This window comes from Chionomys nivalis, chromosome 5 (genome assembly GCF_950005125.1).
Source record: "Chionomys nivalis chromosome 5, mChiNiv1.1, whole genome shotgun sequence".
In the NCBI taxonomy this organism is placed as follows: Eukaryota; Metazoa; Chordata; class Mammalia; order Rodentia; family Cricetidae; genus Chionomys; species Chionomys nivalis.
Genome location: NC_080090.1, coordinates 9,444,748 through 9,466,843, shown reverse-complemented (window position 1 = coordinate 9,466,843; position 22,096 = coordinate 9,444,748). Strand labels below are relative to the sequence as shown.

Below are 22,096 nucleotides of genomic sequence, written 5' to 3'. Positions count from 1 at the left end.
TATTGAGTCTCAACGGGCCCAGTGCATATGTTTAATTAATATTTATTCTCCACTGAAGATGAAGGAGTGGAGCCGTCCCACCTTAGATGAGCCCAGCCTCCTCTTGGCTTTGGCATGAGGCAGGGATGCAGCTGTGGATACCTAGGCTCCATGAGAGGAAGTACAGTTGACACAGAGGTGAATGGCAGCTGGGAGAGGAAGGATGCCTGGATGACCTTGTGCTGGTCCATACACACTGGCACGTCCTCTGGGAGCCTCTGAGCCAGAGGTGTTCTTCAGACTCCAAAATGGGCGGGAGGGAAGGCCAGTCTGAGTAGCAAGGTGAACAGGGGGAGAAGAGACAGCACGGAGCTTCTTTGGCCTTCACTGGAGGTCCATGTGCATTGCAGGTGATACTGAAGAGAGAAAAAAGGTTTGCACGTGTGTACAAATGACATAGAAATCTTAGGTGGCAAAGAGCCCTGATTTTAGAAAGCTGCTATAGGTACAAAAGAATCTTCCTTGTAACCACCGATATCCAAGTGTTTCTGTGACTCAGAAATTGTCCCTGTTTCTGGTCTTGCTCTCACCCGACAGCCTCACCTGTTTTACCTGTCAGGCTCAATGTGCTGTCAGCAAAATGTGTGTTGCTGGGTTTTGTCATACCCAGACCAGTTGTATTATTAGTGGGTGAGGAGTCTCTCTTATTCTGAACTCAATTTCAAACACAGTATTAAAGTCATTGAGATCCCGAACTCCAACCTCAATTCAGGATATTTTGCCTTGAAGTGTTTTACCCTCAGACATACAGAAAGCTCGAGAAAGAGTCACCACCTTGCCTCAGGACACCCTGAAGCAGGCTCTTCTAAAAACATTTGTCTTCAGAGAAAAACACCAAGAGCAAACACAGCACGGTGAAATATTTGTCATTAAAAAAAGAAGAAGAAGAACATATTATTGCCATGTAAGCATGGAGCATTTTCTTGATTTTTACAGATTATTCCATGCTGAAATGATGCCTGTTTGCATGGGTAGCCATTCTTTAAAACTAGCCACAGATGCACTCCTAGAGAGCACGTAGATGTTTTTACAGGTGAACCGAAAGAGATGGGAGAGATTCCAAGCACTCCACACGCTGCCTTTGGCAATGCACCCTGTTATTGTGAAGATGTGGTCTGTTAAGCAGATTCGAAGTTCAATATCAGATAAACCCGGCATGAAGGCAGTATTTTCATTTTGTTCATAAAATGTTAATTGTAAACAAAAAGATGTGCTGTCTTGTGCATGCATATAAAATCTGGAGCTAGTTACTAAGTGACACATGTATCAAGGGCCTTTGATAAAATGTAAGCAAGGATGCTTCCTTTTTCTACCTTGCCCCTAAAACAATGCTAGCTCCTGTACAAAGAAGTCATTTTTCTTTCTCATATATTTGATTGATATTTTATTTCTTTTATATGTTTCTCCAGTTGCTTTTCCTGTTTAACTCTCCCCCTCCCTCTCCTTTCCTTGGCATAAGCAACAAGATTTACAAATGGTGTGTGTTTAAGAGTTTCTTAGCCATTTGAAGTACTGTTTTGGCAGATCTTACCAGAACAAAACTGGTACTAAAGATGTGTGTGTTCTTGCCTGGTCAAGTAGTGCAGGGTTATACATATTGGCTCCCAAAATGTGGCAGCAGAGAATCTAACTTTCTAACAATTACACTCACTGAAAAGAATACTGCGGCCATTTCCAGACATCTCCCTGTTATGTGTAGACACAGCAACAGATACTATCTTCTCTGAATTCCCTGACCCAAACCCATCGCTGTGTGAAGTAAGCGGCACTGAACAATGGGGATCTGCCTTTATCTCAGTGTTTAACAGGCCAGGAATGCCTGGAAGGTGCTGGTCATTGCCTTCGTCCCATTGTACATACGACAAGATTGATTTCTAAATTCAGTAATAAAGGTGTGTGCTAAATATCTGCATCTATCTGAGTCTTCCCTTCCTTCAGTAACATGAAAACCAGAGTGTTTTCCAGATCAGATCTTTATCCAAATTCCGCACGGCCTCAAAATTTAACCCTGTTTCTTAAGTGTAACCCATTCTTTTAGAATAAGAATCTTAATGCTCCCAAATTTAATCAATTGCTCGTCAGAGGCTGTATTCTTATAATCTGCCATTTCTTCCGAAGATAAACAGTATCATTTTAGGCATTTGTGAAAGAGAATCATATTACTGGTGCTTAAGCAGTTTTTGCTTTTTTTTTTTTTAATCTTAATCCATCTTAAACCAGTGGAGCAGAAATATTTAAAAATGTTTCATTTCAAGCAGGGTTCATGATAAATTGCAATAATTGTGATGCACCATAAATCCCAGAGCCTATGCATTTTGCATTGGATTCAGGATTGAGGTCAGGAAATTTGGAGAAATTTAAAGAAAATGATTCATCAGTCCTTTTGTTCTGTTGGCCAGGGTCCCGGGATTCTTGAGCTGTGCCCAGCTGACGAGCTTTTGAAGATGGCACAATAACTGTCCAGTGATGCCTGACCATGGCAGCGCAGCCCTCTTAAGCCGGCAAACCAAGAGGAGAAGGGTTGACATTGGAGTGAAAAGGACAGTAGGGACAGCATCTGCATTTTTTGCTAAGGCAAGGGCAACATTTTTCAGTGCCATGAATCCCCAAGGCTCAGAGCAGGATGTTGAATATTCTGTGGTGCAACACGCAGATGGGGAAAAGTCGAACGTACTCCGCAAGCTGCTGAAGAGGGCAAACTCGTATGAAGATGCCATGATGCCTTTTCCAGGAGCAACTATAATTTCCCAGCTGTTGAAAAATAACATGAACAAAAACGGTGGCACCGAGCCCAGTTTCCAAGCCAGCGGTCTCTCCAGCACAGGCTCCGAAGTACATCAGGAGGATATATGCAGCAACTCTTCAAGAGACAGCCCCCCAGAGTGTCTTTCCCCTTTTGGCAGGCCTACTATGAGCCAGTTTGATGTGGATCGCTTATGCGACGAGCACCTGAGAGCAAAGCGCGCCCGGGTTGAGAATATCATCCGGGGTATGAGCCATTCCCCCAGTGTGGCATTAAGGGGCAATGAAAATGAAAGAGAGATGGCCCCGCAGTCTGTTAGTCCCCGAGAAAGTTACAGAGAAAACAAACGCAAGCAGAAGCTGCCCCAGCAGCAGCAACAGAGTTTCCAGCAGCTGGTTTCAGCCCGAAAAGAACAGAAGCGAGAGGAGCGCCGACAGCTGAAACAGCAGCTGGAAGACATGCAGAAGCAGCTGCGCCAGCTGCAGGAGAAGTTCTACCAGGTCTATGACAGCACCGACTCTGAAAATGATGAAGATGGCGACCTGTCTGAAGACAGCATGCGATCAGAGATCCTGGATGCACGGGCCCAGGACTCGGTGGGGCGCTCAGACAATGAGCTGTGTGAGCTGGACCCGGGGCAGTTCATCGACAGGGCTCGAGCCCTGATCAGGGAGCAGGAGATGGCTGAGAACAAGCCCAAGCGAGAAGGCAGCAACAAAGAAAGAGACCACGGGCCAAACTCCTTGCAGCCAGAAGGCAAGCATCTGGCAGAGACGTTAAAACAGGAGCTGAACACGGCCATGTCACAGGTCGTGGACACGGTGGTCAAAGTCTTCTCAGCCAAACCCTCTCGCCAGGTTCCTCAGGTCTTCCCACCTCTCCAGATCCCCCAGGCCAGATTTGCAGTCAATGGGGAAAACCACAATTTCCATACGGCCAACCAGCGCCTGCAATGCTTTGGTGACGTCATCATTCCGAACCCCCTGGACACCTTTGGCAATGTGCAGATGCCCAGTTCCACAGACCAGACAGAAGCACTTCCCCTGGTGGTCCGCAAAAACTCATCTGAGCAATCCGCCTCCGGCCCAACCACAGGTGGCCACCACCAGCCCCTGCACCAGTCGCCTCTCTCTGCCACAGCCGGCTTCACCAACCCTAGCTTCCGCCATCCCTTCCCCCTGCCCTTGATGGCCTACCCATTTCAGAGTCCACTAGGTGCTCCCTCTGGCTCCTTCTCGGGAAAAGACAGAGCCTCTCCCGAGTCCTTAGACTTGACTAGGGACACGACAAGTCTGAGGACCAAGATGTCGTCCCACCATCTGAGCCACCACCCCTGTTCACCAGCACACCCACCCAGCACCGCAGAAGGACTGTCCTTGTCACTCATAAAGTCTGAGTGTGGCGATCTTCAAGATATGTCCGACATCTCGCCTTATTCGGGAGGCGCAATATCCTTTTATCTTTCTTCTCAAGAACAAACATAAACAAGGGGCCAAAGGAGGTCCCCCTCACAAGCGTAGCCACCCACACTATACAGGGTGTCTAGGGCGACCTATGTCAGTATGGTTTTTGGCATGTTTTGTGGGGTTTAGTTTTGTTTGGGTCTGGGGACTTTGAGGCAGGGCTTGACTCTTGTAGCCCTGGCCGGCCTGGGTCTCCTGAAGTGTTCAGATGACAGGCCATATACAACAGTGCACAGCCAGTACCTTCTTAAGGGTGTAGTCTTTCCTAATACTCAACATAATCGCCCTGTGGGATCCATACACTGGGTGCTTCCGATTGCAGAGAAAGTTAAACACTAACTCCAGCATCCCTGCAACTTTGACAAGTGCATAATTGCCCCTAGGAACTGTCTCTAAGGCAGTCTCCCAGCAGTGCTTCCGTCTGCCTTTCTTCCTTGTGACTATCTTGTCTCCTTTCTGGAGAGCAGATGGAGTGTGTGTGTGTGTGTGGGGGGGGTGACACTTTGTAAATCCTGAATTTTATAAAGATGGTAAGTTTCAGGACAGAGATGAGGAGAAAAGCCAGTTTTCAGACCTGTGATTCCATCCAGAATTCTCACTGCTTTGGAGGCCACCATGGCTGCAAAGGCGTGACTAGATCTCAGGAAGGCAAGGACGCCACCACCGAGGCTGTGGGATAGCAATGGTTGTGAGGAGGGCTTGCATTCTGTCTTTAATTTTGAAACTTTTTCAGAGGAAATGGGCAGGTACTGATGTATTCTGACGGCGTCAGCCTCTCTGTATCACCAAGGTCTGTTCTGTGGGCTGGGGCAGCTGCCTGTACGCATGAGTGACCTCTGCTCAGCCAAACACAGAAATCTTTTGTCCTGACATACACAAAGCAAATTATTTTGGAAAACGTGAGAACACAGTTAAATCCAAAACTCGGCTATCTAAAACTGGCCCCGTTAGTGGAGCTTTTCCATCCTGACCCTAACTCTTAGGTAGAGATGTCAATTGTATTTTTAGCACATCTGTCCTGTACACCAGTGATTTTTAATCCATGACTTTTTTTTTCTTCTGTCAATCAGTCCTTTCAATATTTTTTTTTCAATTGTATGGTTGTCTTGGGCAGGGGGATAGTAGCATTTCGGGGCAGGTAGAGACATGCCTCTTGTATAATAAATTAACAGATGATATAAAATTTAGCAATTAAGTTGCTGTTACTAAATTGAGGATTTTGAGCAATAGTCTTGATGACAGAGGTTGACATTTTAGTAGCACAGCCCACTCCAGAGGCTGCACCGAAGTTCCGGTCCCCAGGATGATAGAAGTATGCTCTCATTCCTCCAGGGCAGCTGTTGGTAAAGTGAGCGGAAGCCACAAGCATGAGACCTCTTGGGCCACTAAACCCAAGAATCTCTTCCCACCCTGATGAAGACAAGAACGTCTCAGGCAGAGACAAAGATACCGAGGTCTTAGATCTGAGTCTGAGCTTGTTTGCTGGGACAGTCTCAGTTTTTCGAAAGCTGGCATTCAGTGTATGAAAAGTTGAGCCCCACACTTGTGCCCCATACTCCCAGCTGGCCGTGCATTTTGCTCAGAGCGACTGAAGCAGAGCTGCTGGGCCGGAGGAAGGGAAGGAAAGAAGGTAGGAACACTTGGGCAGTAATCTACCCCAGGATGTGATCCTGTTAGACTGATTTATGTCTAAGGCTAGACTCCTTGCATCTCAGAGAACTGTATTTCAAACCACATAGTAAAGTAGCTGTGCCCCCCTTCCAGTAACACACACTCATCTTAGTGACCAGTTAAGTTGGGTGGCAAAATCCTGGATGCCCACAGCAAAGTCTCACTGATAACAGCAGCTTCCTAAGTTGGGACCTGGCCTTATGGTGGATAACTGAAATTAGGCCCCCTTTTTTGTTAGCTTGTCTTCTAGGGAGAGAAGAGGCGTTGGTTTGCTCTGAGTGTCCACTAAACTCACTATGCCATCCTTCTCTCTAAATCCCCTGAGGAATTTTGAGGATTCGAACAAAAAGAAGCCCCTTGTGCAGAGAGACTTTTCCTGTCTCCTGCTGCATAGAGCCCCTTTCTAAACAGTAGTGGCAGGAGACCCCCATGTTGGCCTGAAATCCAGGTTTCTGTATCTGGAGTTACTTCCTTCCCCCAGGCTCCATGGCCTTGGGCCTCTCGCTGTAATTAGCCATTCTGTTTCCCACACCTTAGCCTTCTAACCTCTGGATTTCCACTCTCCTCTACTCCTTGTACATGTGGCCAGCCAGCTTGTCACTAAGCCTGGGTGTCAGAAGAAAGGACAGGCAAGCCACAGCGGGAATCCTCTTCCCACGTACCACCTGCTCCCCTAGGCATGGTTCACCTGCCTGAGACTTCTGCTCTACAGACCATTTTTTTCTGCTCTGTTTTAGACGGGGGGGCGGGGGGGGGCGGGTGTGTGTCTCAAGCTTTGATTAATAAAATCTTGAGGAATCACAGCAAGGAATGTTTAACTTCAGTTTTTAGACTACACGGCCCTAGGGGGAAAATATCGATGGAGCAAGTAGGAGTGTATTGGGATGGTACGTGCAGACTACAAACATTAGTGTGCATTTAGAGTTCTTTAAATTGTCATGGATAACTTTTATTTTCAGACCCTCAACCTGCTAGGATTGCACCCAGGGTCTTTTCCATGCTAGGTGAAGAACCTGCCTCCTGAACAATCACTCCAGGGCTACGTAATCTCCCCCTTCAAGAACACTCCTTTCTTACTCCAAAGGGCCTTCCTGTTTCTCAGTGCAGTGGCCATGATAAGGACTAGTGCCGACTGCCAGCTTTTTGCATGGCTCAGGCTCCGTGGAACATGTCTGTCATCTGTGTTTGAAAGGCTCACGGCCTGGTAGTCCCCCTAGAAGGAAGGAAGTCACGGCCGTGTTCATGTCCACCGGAACTTCAGTATACCTGGTCCAAGAGCTCGTGTCTTGGGTATAAAACAGTGCGTTCACTGTCTTTGCAAATGGATCAGTTTAATCAAATATTAAGTTATAGTCAAATTTCCGAAGAATCGCTAGCCAATTGTCTCTCTTTGTGATGTTCCTTGTCTCTCATCTTCTTTGCATCTCAAGAAAAATAGCCTTGTGTGCACCTTTCACATTTGCATCCCCTGAGCTCAAGCACAAGGTTGTCAAATGAACCATTAAGAGATGTGAGGCTGGAGGTCCTCAGCCTGTTCTCTGAGAAGGCTTGACATGTGCAAAGAATGTCCCGGGAATATTTGGGGTTGAGAAGGAAAAACCGTTTCACGAGACAAACTGAAGTCCAACATGAAACACCAGTTTAAAATGATGGTTGTTTTGTTGTTCTTCTTCTTTTTGGTTTGTTGAGAGAAAAAGTCTCACTGTGTAACCTAGGCTGGCCTTGAGGTCACAGCAATCCTCCTGCCTCAGCACCCCTCATGCTGGGAATATACATGTGAGTGTGATCTTTGACATTTTTAGAAGCTTTGGAGGCCCTCGGAATTTAACACATATGAATGACTATAGGCACCTAACCATCTCCAGAAAAAAAAGTCATTAAAACAAACAAACAAAAACCCGTACCCAGCTCTGTTACTGTCACTGAATGAGAGCTAAAAATCCATTGAATTTTCTCAGGGAAGCCTCAGAACAAATCAGAGAAGGAAACTTCTTTCCTTTTCAAAGTGTTTAGAAAATGGGAAAACCCTCTTCCCCGTGTGGAACCGCAGCTTAGAACCCAGAGTTCAACTAGGGGAATTTTTTTTCTTCCTGTAGCCTTCAGGGCCTGTTCTTCTTGCATTTGCCTTTTTGCTGCCTGAGCTGTTCCTGCGGCTGCTGTTTAGGTAAGGTTATATTGTGCTTGGTAAACAAACCGCATTGAGACTCTCAGGTTGTTTGGACTCTCAGGTCCAGCTGTACCCCGCTCCTTCCCTGAGCCTTTATATGCCAAGCAGATGTCTTTCATTAATTTATGGATTTATCATCTTTTCCTTTTTTTCCTTTCCTTTTTTTTTTTTTTTTTTTTTTTTTTTTTTACACCTGGCAGCCGTCTCAAGTTTCTGCAGTTATTGTCTATTTTGCATTACACATAGAATTGGATGTCATCTGTCTTCACAAAGCTGAGGCTCAGAGAATGGAGCCGAGCGAGCTGCCGGGACAGCGCTTGTTTGCACCCCCTCCCCTCCCCCACCCCTTCACCTCCTTAATATTTATTTGTGCTCATTTTCTTTCCTGGCCTTGAATGGAGCTTAGCGCGTGTTCAGTACAGCTGTATGTTTACTGAATCTATTCCATCGTGAGTCATTGTGCGTGTGTAAGTATCCAGGAAACGGCTAGTGCCTTCTTGGAAGAGCAGTTGCTTTCAGCACAAGCACTTAAAAGGGAAATTAACCAATTGGTCAGTTCAGATTGATTTTGAGGAGGAAAAAAAAAGGATTATCTAACTGCTGGCTTTTAAATGTTTCATTAACTATTTTTAATAGTTTATTAGAAACATATATTTTATGAGAATTTTATCTTAATTACACAAGGATCGCAAGGGACAGAGGCAGGGTCTGTTTCTCTCTGGGCGGATGGTGCCAGGTATTACCAACCAAAAACATCTTGAAGCAAAAACTTGAGCAATCCAGATCAAAACAATGTTTTAATTTTTTCATTAAATGAAAGTCTCTAAATTCTGATTTTAAAAGGGAATGGATTTTTTTTTAAATACAAAAAGCTAAAATATCTTAGCAAAATTGAGATGCACGGAAAACCTCAGGGTATTCGGGCAGCTCTGTGCCTCTCTTAGACACACGGCTGAACAGTTTGTCTTTTGTATGAGACCAAATCTACAAGATTTGGGACTTAGAATCATAGGCAGGGCCCCGAGAGAGAAAAGATTAGAGCCCAGATCGAAGATCTTCATCCGAGTTGGGGCTCGTTTGAAAACTCTTATCGTGAGGCTGGGAGCAGCTTGCAACTGAGATTTCACTTATCCGTTTGGGCAGATGGTCCTGAAGTGCCTGGCTCCTTTCGTTGTCTCCATCAGTCTAATGGAGGTTACTGCGAGACCTTTCAGCTTTTCCTTGGCACAACAAGTATGTCAGCCATAAATTGCCGTCTTTGTGATCATTAAGGGCCTTAAACAAAAACACAAGTCCGGTTAAGCTGCTTTGGCTTCCACATAGAAAAATCAAAATTTCTTTCTTTGGTGTTTATTCTCAGTTAAACACACACACACACACCACACAGAACCACCATAGTTAACTTTTCTATTTAAAAAATGACGATCTTCTTTTCTTTTCTTTTTTTTCCATTAACAACATAGGATATAAAGGAAGATGTCCCCAGAACACATTCATGGCTGAGTGTTTGGTTGGGAGTAGTCAAGAGCTTATCGATATTAATTTGATTGTACATCTCTAGATCCTTTCTGGTTCCCCACTGTTCCTACAACTCATAGTGCCATTCCTCATGGAGGTCACTGGGAACCTGTTCTCTTTCCGAAATGTCTGTTTCTCTGATCTTTCTTCCTAAGGTGTGAGGTTTTCACCAGGTAGCTTCCCATGTGTGGGACACGCACACACGCACACACACACACACACACACACACACACACGCTTTTCTGTTTCCCACCTTTATTTGTTCCCTACTCTCTTTTAAGAGAGAGTCCTTAGAGGAACCTCTAGGAAGGACCCTTAATTGACCTTGTGGGGACCACATTGATTTTCTCCACGTGCATCTTCATCTCTGATAAATTATAAAGCCATTAATTTGCTGAGGAAATGGCAGGGCCAGGCTGCGGCACAGATGTGACCAGAGCTATCCCAGCTCGGAGCCTGCTGAGGAGTGCCAAGAATCTGAGAGAGAATCAGGCAGCCTGGATTGTTATGGTTAGCCTCCCATTCTCCTGGGAACTGTTTTCCTTGCCACTGTTTACAGATCTAAAAGGTGACGATGTTTCCAGATAAATAGGCCTTCTTATTTGGGGTAAGTGGCTACTTATTGATCCGCTAACCCACATGTATTGATTTGTTAGCCCCCAACTACTGTGCCATTCTCAAAGGAGTCAACTATAAATCCAGGATGGGCAAATTGTATTTGGTGTTGAACTGTTGTCTTAACAAAAGCAACACCACACTCCTTGTTCTGTCCTGCCAGACTACCCCCCCCATGCTTGAATTGCCACTAAAAGAAACAGTTCAAAGACGATCGGAATAAGATAGGAAGAAACGGAGTCTTGAAGCCTCACCGTGACAGTGCTACAAGGGGGGACATGGAGCTTGCATGATCATGTTCAGAATAACGTGCTGTGTAGCTCTACCTAGGTCGGTGTGATGACCCCAGGCAAACTGCAGAAAAGAGCAAACAGAATGTAACTGCAGACAGGGAGCAAGGCTCCTAGGTAAGCCTCCGGTTGTCTCCTTAGCAACAAGTGAACCATATGGATAGCATGCTGGACTTCAAATGGAGAAGGAGGGCTTGGCCACCCTCATCAGGAAGTAGCCAAGAATATGCAACCAAATTGAGCATCCTAACCATTTCCTTCGGCAATCCAAAACAGTCAGTGATGGATTCCACAACCCATGTGAGTGACCACTCAGCTTTCCCAGGCTTGTGGGACTCCAGACTCTCTGAATATGTGTGGAGATGGGGACAGGAGGGATAACCCCTTTCATTGAACCTTGTTTGTGCCTTAACCAATTGCATCCTACATGCAGGAAGGGCTGTCACCCAATCACTTGAAAAAGGCAAAGCTCATGTTCTTTTACACCCGCTACCCCAGCTCCAACATGCTGAAGACCTACTTCTCTGATGTGAAGGTAGGGGCCGCTTTTATTCCCCCTCTTTCATTGTCTGTGGGTGCAGCAGTGTTCCGGACTCTTGGGAGTTAATGGAGATGAGTGTGGGGTCAACTTCCTATGACGCCTGGGCTATGGATGATTGGCCATTCTTGTCTTTTCGTCCAAAGGTGCGAAGCAAAAATACCACTTGTCTATTAAGACCTAAGGTTGTTTCCCAAGTCACATGCGTGACCAGTGTGGTCCAGGAGACTTTGCCTCTGTCTTTACATGTTTTAGTAGTTCCCTGGATGAAATCTCTCTTGGTAATGTCTGGATGTTCAAGGAAAAAAAAATACACTGTTTTTGCAGCAGTAAACTGTTTCTGTTTTTGTTGGTTTCTCTGTATGTATGCCTCTGAACGCTAACTCTCAGCACCTCCTCGCCTCCTGTCTAAAGGAGCGAACGCTGAAATTCTCTATGCAGTAGCTGCTTAAAAACAAAAGTGATGATTGTCTCTTATTTACAACTTAATTTGTTGTTGATGTAGAGTACACGGAGCATACGGGGGAATGAATAAAGTGACAGATTCAGGACACATTATTCAAATGAGGATATGAAAGCTGTCGGCCTACCAGCTGCAGTCCCCCTCATTCTGCAGAATACTGGGACCTCCTGGTTCTCTCTGGGGGGGGTGCATGCATGTGCATGTGTGTGTGCGTGCGTCCATGTGTGTGTGCATGCACAAGTGCCTGTGTTTTGTATGTGTGTGGGTTTGAAGTAATTATCTGCATCAACTTGGAGTTGTGTTAATCATGTGTAACTTTTTAAAAACAGACTGGTCTTGGTGATTACAATGGCACTCATGGTATCATTATCCAAGGAATTTGATAAACATTACATTAGCTGAGATTGGTTTTGGGGGGGGTTGGGTGCCCCTCAACCCTTCCCCTGCCTACCTCAGTGCATACAGGTTCTGATTTCTTCAACCCAGGTCTCACAAGCCACCAAGATGTGTTTGTTTTCCAGTTTCTCTCACTCATGGCTGGCCTGCATCTCAGGCCCAAGCCAAGCCTATGGTTGCATTTTGGCAGGCCAGTTCATGTTGGTTTCATCACTAATATTTAATTTGGCCTTATGGGAGAAGTTTTGTTTTCCTTCTGTTTGCTTCTGAACTATGTATTAACTTCAGCCTTTTCTCTCTTACTGTGTTGCTTAAGTGGGAGGTATGTTCTTTTCCTCATCCAGCGCCAATTAACTGGACAGAGTGGGGAAAGTAGCCTGAGGCTGGAAAAGGAACCATAGGCACACAAAAGGCTGGTGCCATAGGGGGTCAGGGAAAGAACCTGGATTTGATGGGTGGCGCTCTATAGTGGACCTGTTGGTGGGAGCAAGTGGTCGAGGACTGGCCAGTGTTAGTCTCATTCACAGGCATGCCCAACCTTTTGACATTGGGACAGGACATTGCCATTTTCCAAGCTCCTACTCAAGAACTGAGTTTTAGCCAGGCGGTGGTGGTGCACGCCTTTAATCCCAGCACTTGGGAGGCAGAGGCAGGCAGATCTCTATAAGTTCGAGACCAGCCTGGTCTACAAGAGCTAGTTCCAGGCTCCAAAACCACAGAGAAACCCTGTCTTGAAAAACCAAAAAAAAAAAAAAAAAAAAAGAACTAAGTTTTAGTTTAGCAGTAATGATAAACACACACATCACAAAAATAATTTTCATAATGTTTTTAGTAAACTTGTCTACATTCATAGCTATCCTTGGTTGTCAGTTGGATATGCCTGAAAGCCTTCTAGGACCTGGCCAACCTGGCTTCGGCTCTAAAAAGGAGACGAGGAAGGTTATAATGTGTGTGCCATGTGCACACATGCGTGTGTCCTGTTACCTCCTGGTTCACCCCTCTCTCTGCCATAATCTGTTGCATTTTTATAATGTTATGACATTGTCTCATATGTTTTTCTATAGCACCTTCTTCCATCCAGAGACTGACCAAAGAACTTTTTAAACACTGGTTACACAGTAGTGAAATGAGCCTCCCGGGATGTGGGGGTAGAAAACCCAAGCCATTTTGAGCCAAACAGCACTACTCAGGAGTAGATACGGGCATTAATAATGTCCTAATTCTGTGTATTTGCATGAATGCCGAAGGACTGAGATAGATCTGAAGAAAAGAAGCTTCTCGTTCCCTCAGAACACAGCGAGTAAACCTGCTGCCCATGGAACACTTACTCTGTCCAAGCCACGAAAAGTACCTGGGCAAATGTTTTATTTTTAAATGCACTAATATTCAATTATAGATTCTATCCATACTTTAACCCCACTAGGAGGGGTAGCAGCTAAAGTCTGTATGAGTTTAGTTGAACAATAATGATCCTCCGTAATGAAAGGCAACATAGCATGTGTGACCCACAGCAGAAAGCCACGCAGGGTCATTTTTCTTTCATTTTTGGAATGAATTATACATTTTTAAGTTTCCTAATTACATTATTTGGCTAGTAATAAATGAATTTGTATTCCCTGAGCTAACGAGAGCGATGCTTGCATGACGTGCGCAGGAACCAATTGAGATGAAGCGATTCAGACCTTTGAGAAGACAGTGCAGAGCAGCCCAAGTTCCCTAAAGTTCGGGTGACCCCACGTCTTGTTGATTCCCTGTTCCTGTACAAGCATGTGTCTATTATGCTGATCACACATATCTGCATAAGTCATTATCTGTTTCTTTTTAAGGCTAAAAGAAATAGATACTGTGCTATGTATGGATGCACAGGGAAAGTTTTACTGCAGTTAAGATTCAAGAAACCATTTTAGAATTGGGAGACCTCTAGAAATTGAGAAAGGGATCCTAGAATTTCATCAGAAATGCCACCTGGTTATATTTCTTGAAAAAGACATACAACACTTGGTTTGGCACATTCATCTTAAAAAAAAAAAAAAAAAGTCCTAACCCTAATAAGATATACTCTTTCAAATTGTTGAGTCTTTTCCACTTCAAATAGTGACTGTACATTCGTTTTGCAATGAAAACAACCAGGAGAAACTATTTAATTTCTTGAGTTAGATGCTAGCTAGATGTCTGCCATAGCTATGGCTGGAGATCAGGTGTTGGATGGAGCTTATCCTTCTGAAAGCGAGCTGAGACCAAGTGAGGCACATGACTTCATGTCTCCCTCCAGGCCTGGACCACTGCTGGCCATCCCCAAGTGGCTTCAGTCACCTAGGAGAAGAGTTAGAAGGGGTCACAGGCCCTCAGAGATGCCGTGCAGGGATGGTGGACGTGAGAGACAAGTCCTGGGCCACCTTAGCTTAGCTGCTCCAGTGAGAATCGAGAGTTCTGTGTTCTCTCAGCGACTCCACTCCCTCCACGGACACGAACACTTAGCAAACAGCTCTCTTCATCCTGTTTCCAGGTGCATTGAGAACAAGTTTGTGAATTGTACAAGAGATGCCAGGATGGAAGGGCCTCCCTGGCTTCCCGTTCACCACTGGGTGATTTTAACATACACACCAATAACTCCTAGACCACTAAGCACAACAGATTCGGTGTCATCTCAGCTTTGAGAAGCAGGCGTTCACAGCCTTTCAAGTCTGCCGTGTTAAATGATGTATCTCGTTCCCTCCACCCCTTGAGTCAACTGCTGCCTAGCCGGATTAAGGTGTCAGGTTGATTTGTTTTATACATCTTTTGACCATGCTCATTGAATATTTAGGAAGTTTCTCCAGCCCATATTGAGGCTGAGATGTCCCGTGGGAAGTATTAATCAAAGTCACGGAGGCTCGCACACTCTGGAAACACAGCCTCTTTATTGAAGCGATTAGTTTTTGCAGTAACACATTAGCACACTACAGAGCTTGCCTTTATAGAACAATTGATCCTTTGCTCGTAAAGCGCTACACAGAGCACGCGGAATTAACTCTTTTAAAGTTGAATTCTTTTCCTCCTTCCACGTGAAGATCTAGAGAACAGGCCGCTTGCGTTTTGCTCTTAGCCAGGAACGGAAAACAGAACACATTTCGTTTCCCCTTGGTGGCGGTGAAAACCCCGCTCTCGGAGCTGTGGACACCGCTCTTTTTGCCTATCTCGGGTTTGGAGTCTGTTGTTTCTGCCCATTCTCTCTCTGTGGTATTTCCAGCCTCCAACAATACGCTTTAAATCTCCCTTTATGTCCCGTTCGTTCATAATGGCAAGCGCACTTACTTTTTTGTCCCCCTCCATTAGGTCATTCATGACCATTCTAGAAAAAAAAAATGCCCCTCTATTTTTTCCCCCTACAGTACTCTTGTCCATATGAGACAATGTCTTGTAACAATACAGAGGCCTAATCTCCATGTCAAAGCAATTTTCATTCCCCAGTGCCCAGGCTGCTATCATTTTGTAATGTTTTGTTTCTTGTTCTAAAAGAATTAAAAAGGAACAGTTAGCCGTCACGGGGGCCTGTAGGCCTTATCTCAGTGTCTGGAAATTTGGACAGTGTATTTTACTGCTCAGATAAAATGGAAAGAAGTCCAAGTTCAGCAAATCGTAATGGGTTTAAGTTCTATTGAAATCGGCCACCAGAAGATCAGATAACGGGGGTCCTTCAGTTGTCTTTCTAATCGGGTTCCCCGCGAGGCTGAATGGAGACAGAGCAGGCACACAGAGTGAAAATATAATTCTTGGACAGGTTAAGTACATGTTTGAACTCTTGCAAGCAGAAGCGGTTTGCTGATGACTTAATCATTTTCTGTTCAATTATCTGTAAGGGCCCTTGCAACTCCACGGCAATTAGGATGCAAGATGGCCTTTTGGGAGGAACACCAGTCCCCTGCTTCTGTTTCCTTGTGACTTCTATTCTCTGCCATAAATTTTCATTCGCTTGTTATCTGTGCTGGTAGAGAAACAACTTTCTGCAGTAATTACAGCCCCCCACACACTTTAGCTGTCAGCTTCTTGCAGCCTGGAGATTCTCAGGGCCAGGATTTGATAAGTGTTCCTTGTTGATATTTGATGGATGGACACCCTTTTCTGGGGGCCCAGGGAAGGGAATGGACCTGAAGGCAAAAGGCAGGGGTGTCTGTCAGCCTGCCCCATAGAAAGCGATGGATTTATTGGTTCTGACTTGGCAAGTTAGGACACACCTGTCCTTTTCGTGAGGAAAGCAGTCAATAAGGATGGGACCATTTGCCCGTCCAGGAAGACATCTTCATTTCAAAGGTTGTTGGGAAACCTGGGTAAACAGACTTTTAAAGCCCAATCATGCTATAGTAACGTGGCATTTAAAAAGAAACGTAATAAAGGTCCTGTCTCTGCCATCTGTGAACTGTGTCTTAACCACGCCTCCCAGACAACACGGCAGTCAAGGGAAGGGGCCATGGGCCTTGCAAGTCCTGGTTGCAAAGAGCACAGGAACAGGTATCAAGGTTTCCCTAGACCACACTGGAAGTAAATACGGTGGCCGAACTGTAAAATGGATGGATTACAGAGACATGGACGTGGGGTCACCCAGCACCAAAACCTATGCACAAATGAGTCTTACCAATTTAGAGAAAAGCGGGTTTCCCTCATTGAATACAATTGCCACGTAGTGATAGAAATTCTTATTTAAAATATACACAGGGCTAGGGATATAGCGCAGGGGTACAGCATGGGGCCTGTCTTACACACACACACACACTGTCACACACAGTATCGCACATTCACATACAGTCCTACACACACCCATGCGCGCTCTCTCTCTCTCTCTCTCTCTCTCTCTCTCTCTCACACACACACACACACACACACACACACTGTCACACACAGTATCGCACATTCACATACAGTCCTACACACACCCATGCGCTCTCTCTCTCTCTCTCTCTCTCTCTCTCTCTCTCTCACACACACACACACACACACACACACACTGTCACACACAGTATCGCACATTCACATACAGTCCTACACACACCCATGCGCTCTCTCTCTCTCTCTCTCTCTCTCTCTCTCACACACACACACACACACACTGTCACACACAGTATCGCACATTCACATACAGTCCTACACACACCCATGCGCTCTCTCTCTCTCTCTCTCTCACACACACACACACACACTGTCACACACAGTATCGCACATTCACATACAGTCCTACACACACCCATGCGCTCTCTCTCTCTCTCTCTCTCTCTCTCTCTCTCTCACACACACACACACACACACCATGTCCTACTGCTGCTGACGTCATCCTGGAGCTTGGAAGTACCAACTCTACCTAGGACCTGGCTCCAGTGGGTCTCCATGCAATAAGCAGATGCATGCCCTCTACTGAAGGTAGAACAGTGGGGTTTTCTGTAAATAAGAGATAATCCATCCATGGAAAATCTGACTTAGACTATGGCTTCTCCACTTGGAGTGGTGTAGAGAGTGTGGTTTCTGTCATGAGTGTACCTTCTAATACTCTGTGAGAATGGTTGTTCCTCTAGCCACCATTTTGGTGGAACTTACCACCTCGCTTTCCAGGTAAAATGGGGAGGGAAACATTAAAAATGCTCCCGATACTGATACTTACGCGAAGTCAGCTAACAAAAGAGCAGTGACATGCTCACCGTTTTCAACATTTAAATTTAACAGTTCAACAGATGCATTACCTCCCAGCTCATCAAGTGGTTCAGCAATTTCCGTGAGTTTTACTATATTCAGATGGAGAAGTATGCGCGTCAAGCCATCAACGACGGGGTCACCAGCACAGAAGAGCTGTCCATCACCAGAGACTGTGAGCTGTACCGAGCCCTCAACATGCACTACAACAAAGCAAATGACTTTGAGGTAGGAGCCAGTCTTCAGGCTTTGGTCGTCTCCTTTTCGTTATTTGTTTTCATGCTCTTTGGGAAAGACTCTGATTTTTCGATGGTTTCTTACTTAAGCATGTGTGGTAGCATGCCAGGCAACCAGGAGAATCATGTGTCTCCCCCACAGCCGTTCCACTTCCACGCCCCCCCATCCCAGCTTACGTGGAAGAGAATGCAGGCAAGAGAACTGAAAAGTCTGAAGCAAAGGGCAAACATAGGATGATTTCATTTATGTTGTGGGGTACACACATGAACTGAAGGGCACAGACTGTGTGCAAGGTAACTGCAAAAGTGTCTGCTTAAGAAGTCTAGAGATGGTGGGTAAGTGACTCCGTGATTTCCACCTTCACCTATGTCCTTCCTGGGAGGAAGTGGCGTGAGAATTTACTGAGCATATTTCAAAAGATTGCATTCATATTTTTTTTTTGCTTACAAATTTTTAGTTGCATTTCTATGCATTTGTTTAGTGTGTGTCCACAAATGTGTGGCCTTGACTGTGTGGAGGGCGGGGGCTGTACTTGAGCCATAGAGTGCCCACCAAGTTCAGAGGGCAACTGTGGGAGCCGGTTCTCTCCCTCCGCCATGTGGATCCCAGGAAATGAACTGGAGTCTTCAGGCATTGTGGCAAGAACATTGACCCGCTGAGAGATCTAGCCAGCCTGGCTTTGGTGTTTATTTATGTTTGCTTTGGGGAGGGATGAGTAGCTTGTGCGTTCCTCTTACATATGGGTACATTCTAGATGCGTGCACAGTGATACAGACAATTCCCAGGAAGCCATATCCGTGCAGCAATGAAAGGTGTGTGGGCTGCAAATCAGGTGCTTCTTTATGGGCTGATGCGGAGCCCTGGCACAGTTGTCATCGACATGATGACTGCACGAGACCACAAGAGCAAGCTCCCAGTACTCACAAAGGCATTTGCTGAGCCCTGCTGGTCTGGGCAACAATAGCTGGAGGTGGGGGTGGGGGTGTGGTGGGACTTCTATAGACAGCCCCTGGGAAAAGGGTAGAATATACCAGCTGTGCCTTGACGATGCTGATCATTCCTTAAACCTTCCTGGCTAGATCCTGTACCACTGCGAGGCAGGAATCTGAGGGACCTTATGCTAATATTCTTGTTCTATAGATAATTACCCAGGGATACCCAGAAGCATCTTTATGTCAAGGGAAAGAGGAACCCCGATGGTCTGACTTTGTCTATAGAGAGACCTAACCCTCTCTCTCCCGGGTAGTATATTCTCACTGCCTGTTCGTTCCTTTCCAGCTCTCCTCCCTGTTGTTCTGGGCAATGCAGATCGGTTCTGAGCTTGTAAAGATTGGAGCATGCAAGTTTCACAAAGGGGAAGTCAAAATTTTTCCTTGAAAATTTGAACAGTTTGAAAGATTTTCTTCTGCTGAATGCGTTAAAAAAAAAGAGTTCTTGGAATTCAAATCCACTATCTTTTTATTTGTTTATTTACTGTGTGTGAGAGAGAGGTCTAGAGAGTGGAGAGGCCAGAGGGCAACTTGCTGGAGTCAGTGGTTTCTTCTCTTTTCATCTCGTGAATCCCAGAGAAGGAACTCAGGCCGCCGAGCTTGGCAGCAAGGTCACTACCTTATCCTCTGAGCCACCTAGGCCCCCTCTGTTTTCAAAGTCTCCACTGTCACCGCATTGGTTGATGGTGTGGATAAAATATAAGCAAATGTTGCCTTCCAGGCTGGGTGTGGTGACACACGCCTGGAATCCCAGCACTGGAGAGGCAGAGGCAGGTGGATATGGGAGTTGGTGGCCAGCCTGGTCTAAAGCAAGCCCCAGGACAGCCAGAGCGGTTACACAGAGAAACCCTGTCATGAAAAACAACAGCAACAACAATGTTGCCTTCCAAAGCTGAAGTCATTGCAAGTGGCTAGATATTTGAGAATCTTGTGTAAGAATTTAGCTTCTTGTTTCTTCTTCCAAGACTCTACCCCAGGAGCTACTGCTGCCCACCAGTGAACTAAGCACATTATATTCCAACAAATACACGCTGGGCAGGTCCCTCGGTCTCCATAAAAAGACTACCCAGTGTTCATTAGGCAATTTCTGATCTCGGGCCAGAAGGGACAGGCCCTTTAAATGCACAATGGGGTCTTCAGGGCACTTAAACCTACCTACTGAAATTTAATCCCCTATCCCCAGCTCAGGGAGCAGAATGGCACAAGCAGGGGACACTGGCATCAAGAGGTACCCAGCAAGCAGCTCCGTTTAGCATCATCCAAAGCCTCCTTCATATGATTACCATCTGATAGCTCTCTCTCTGGGAATCAAATCCACTTCCAGCCAGGCCACCTCTCCTTTATCTGCATAGTCTATTTTAAGACTGCTCCACTGTGAGGAGAGTGGGGCCTAGGCAGGAATCCTGTCACTTCTCATGTGACTTTGGGCAAGTTATTGGACTGTTCTGAGGCTGGTTCCTCCTTCACTTATAAACAAAACCAAAAAAAAAAAAAAAAAAAAAGCAAGAAACAAAACATGGGTTCTTTCCAGAAGACTCAGCAGCTTGTACTCTAACATTGTTACTCGCGCACACACAAACTCATGTGTACACACACACACACCACCACTACCACCACCACTAAATAGATTTTAACACAGCCTCTGAGTCTGGCACATTGACTTACAAGGCTTCAGATAAGGGGTCCCTCCTTTTCCATGCCTTTGAGCATGGAGGTCATTGCTTAAGTGAGATGCTTAAAAAGCCACTGTTCTTATCTCTGCAGCTTTGCCAGTGTGGGCTGTGGCTGCGAGCCCAAAGTAGCCCCGGCACCTCTTGCCGAATGCCTGGGATGATAGTGTGCACAGCTTTACTCTTGCATTGAAGTCTCTCTTCTTAACATCAACCAAAATAGCTCAGGAGCTTCAGCATAAGCTAGAGGGGAAGGTGGGAACGTAGTCTCTGTCTCCAGAACATTAAACAGAGATGAAGCATAGTAGAGACAGGGGTTACGTCTCTATGACGCTCAGAGATCCAGTCAGTACAAAGGAATAGTATCCCTGTTAGCTGCTCAAACCATCCAACATCTTATAGATTACATATTAATTTTCTCCTAAGCCTGGGAAGACGGCTCAGTTGGTAAAATGTTTGCCAGACAAGCACAAGGACCTGAGTTCTAATCCCCGCTCCCGTGTCAAAGCTGGGGGGAGGGGGAGTGGGAAGGAAGATCTTTGGAGCTCAGTGGCCATGAGCTCCAGGTTCAGTGAGAGACCTTGTCTTAAAAATAAGATGGGGAATGATAGAGCAAGACACGAGACGCCAATCTTGGACTGCCACATGCACATATGTACATGTCACCACACAAGCAAACATAGGCATGCACGCATGTACGCGTGCACACACAAACACACACTTTCTCACCAATTGTATATAACAATAATAAAATAGCTAGCACCTGTTGACTGTTTACTGATATTCCTTTTGGGGGATTCATGGCTTTAACTTCCTGCTGGGGGCACTAGCAGTGACAAGGATGGAAACAGAACAATGAAGGCAAGGCTTGAATGGTTTCTAGGTTATTCCAAGTGGGTGGGGCCCATGCAGCGGACAGAGAGCAGGGATTCCCTCTGACTTCCCCTTCAGTACTAGAACGTTTTCTTCCTTTTCTGTCTCCTGCTGCTGGTTTCTGGGAGGCCCTGGGTGCCACCCTCCAGCCTGTGTCCTCTGCCCTTGTTTAGCACCAGCCTCCTTCAGTCTCTGACTCTGGTGGCTCTGCAGAGGAGAGGCTGCCCATTCCTGGCCTACCAGGAAGTCCTGCAGTTGAGGAAGGTTTGTCACTGGGCAGGGGGGAGTGGCCTGCAGGGCTCTGTCCTCCCTGGCCTTCTAAGTGACCGGAGAGCTTACTCTGCCTGCCTTTTGTATCAGCTTTCACAATAGCCAGGACTCTTGGCACGGCATCCAAACTCAGGGTGTTGAGAGTTTGAGACAGCCCAGGGGAACGCGGGAGAAGAACTGAAGGGAGAAAGCAGAGCCACTTTTTGGTTTGTACCAAAGGGAGGGGAGTCGGCTCTATAGCCCGGGGTGTGTCGTTTCTAGCCAGAGTTACAGACTTGCAGGGAGAAGGTGTGCAGTCTCAACTGCATCTTCCACCCCTGCCTCTCGTGTGTAATGCGATTGGCAGCAAGAAATCCATCTTTCCAGGTGTGATGGTGTATAGCTCTGTGTTTTATTCTCACTTCATTTTGAAGGGGTTCCAAAAGATTTTTTTTTATGGGCAAGGAAGGGAGGTTTGGCATTGTTTTCCAGTTGTTAAATCATACCCACACTTCTG

General features: G+C 45.9%; 1 protein-coding gene across 6 annotated transcripts in view; it reads left to right on the top strand.

Annotated features, from left to right (window-relative positions):
- Prox1 (prospero homeobox 1) overlaps positions 1-22,096 on the top strand; it is a 55,581-nt gene that overhangs the window by 9,667 nt on the left and 23,818 nt on the right. For all 6 annotated transcript variants that reach the window (XM_057769760.1, XM_057769758.1, XM_057769757.1 and 3 more), the window contains 3 exons: positions 2,439-4,232; positions 10,936-11,041; positions 17,595-17,789. In XM_057769760.1, the coding sequence (XP_057625743.1) occupies positions 2,506-4,232; positions 10,936-11,041; positions 17,595-17,789 (2,028 nt within the window). In that variant the 5' untranslated portion in view covers positions 2,439-2,505. The remainder of the gene's footprint in view (positions 1-2,438; positions 4,233-10,935; positions 11,042-17,594; positions 17,790-22,096) is intronic.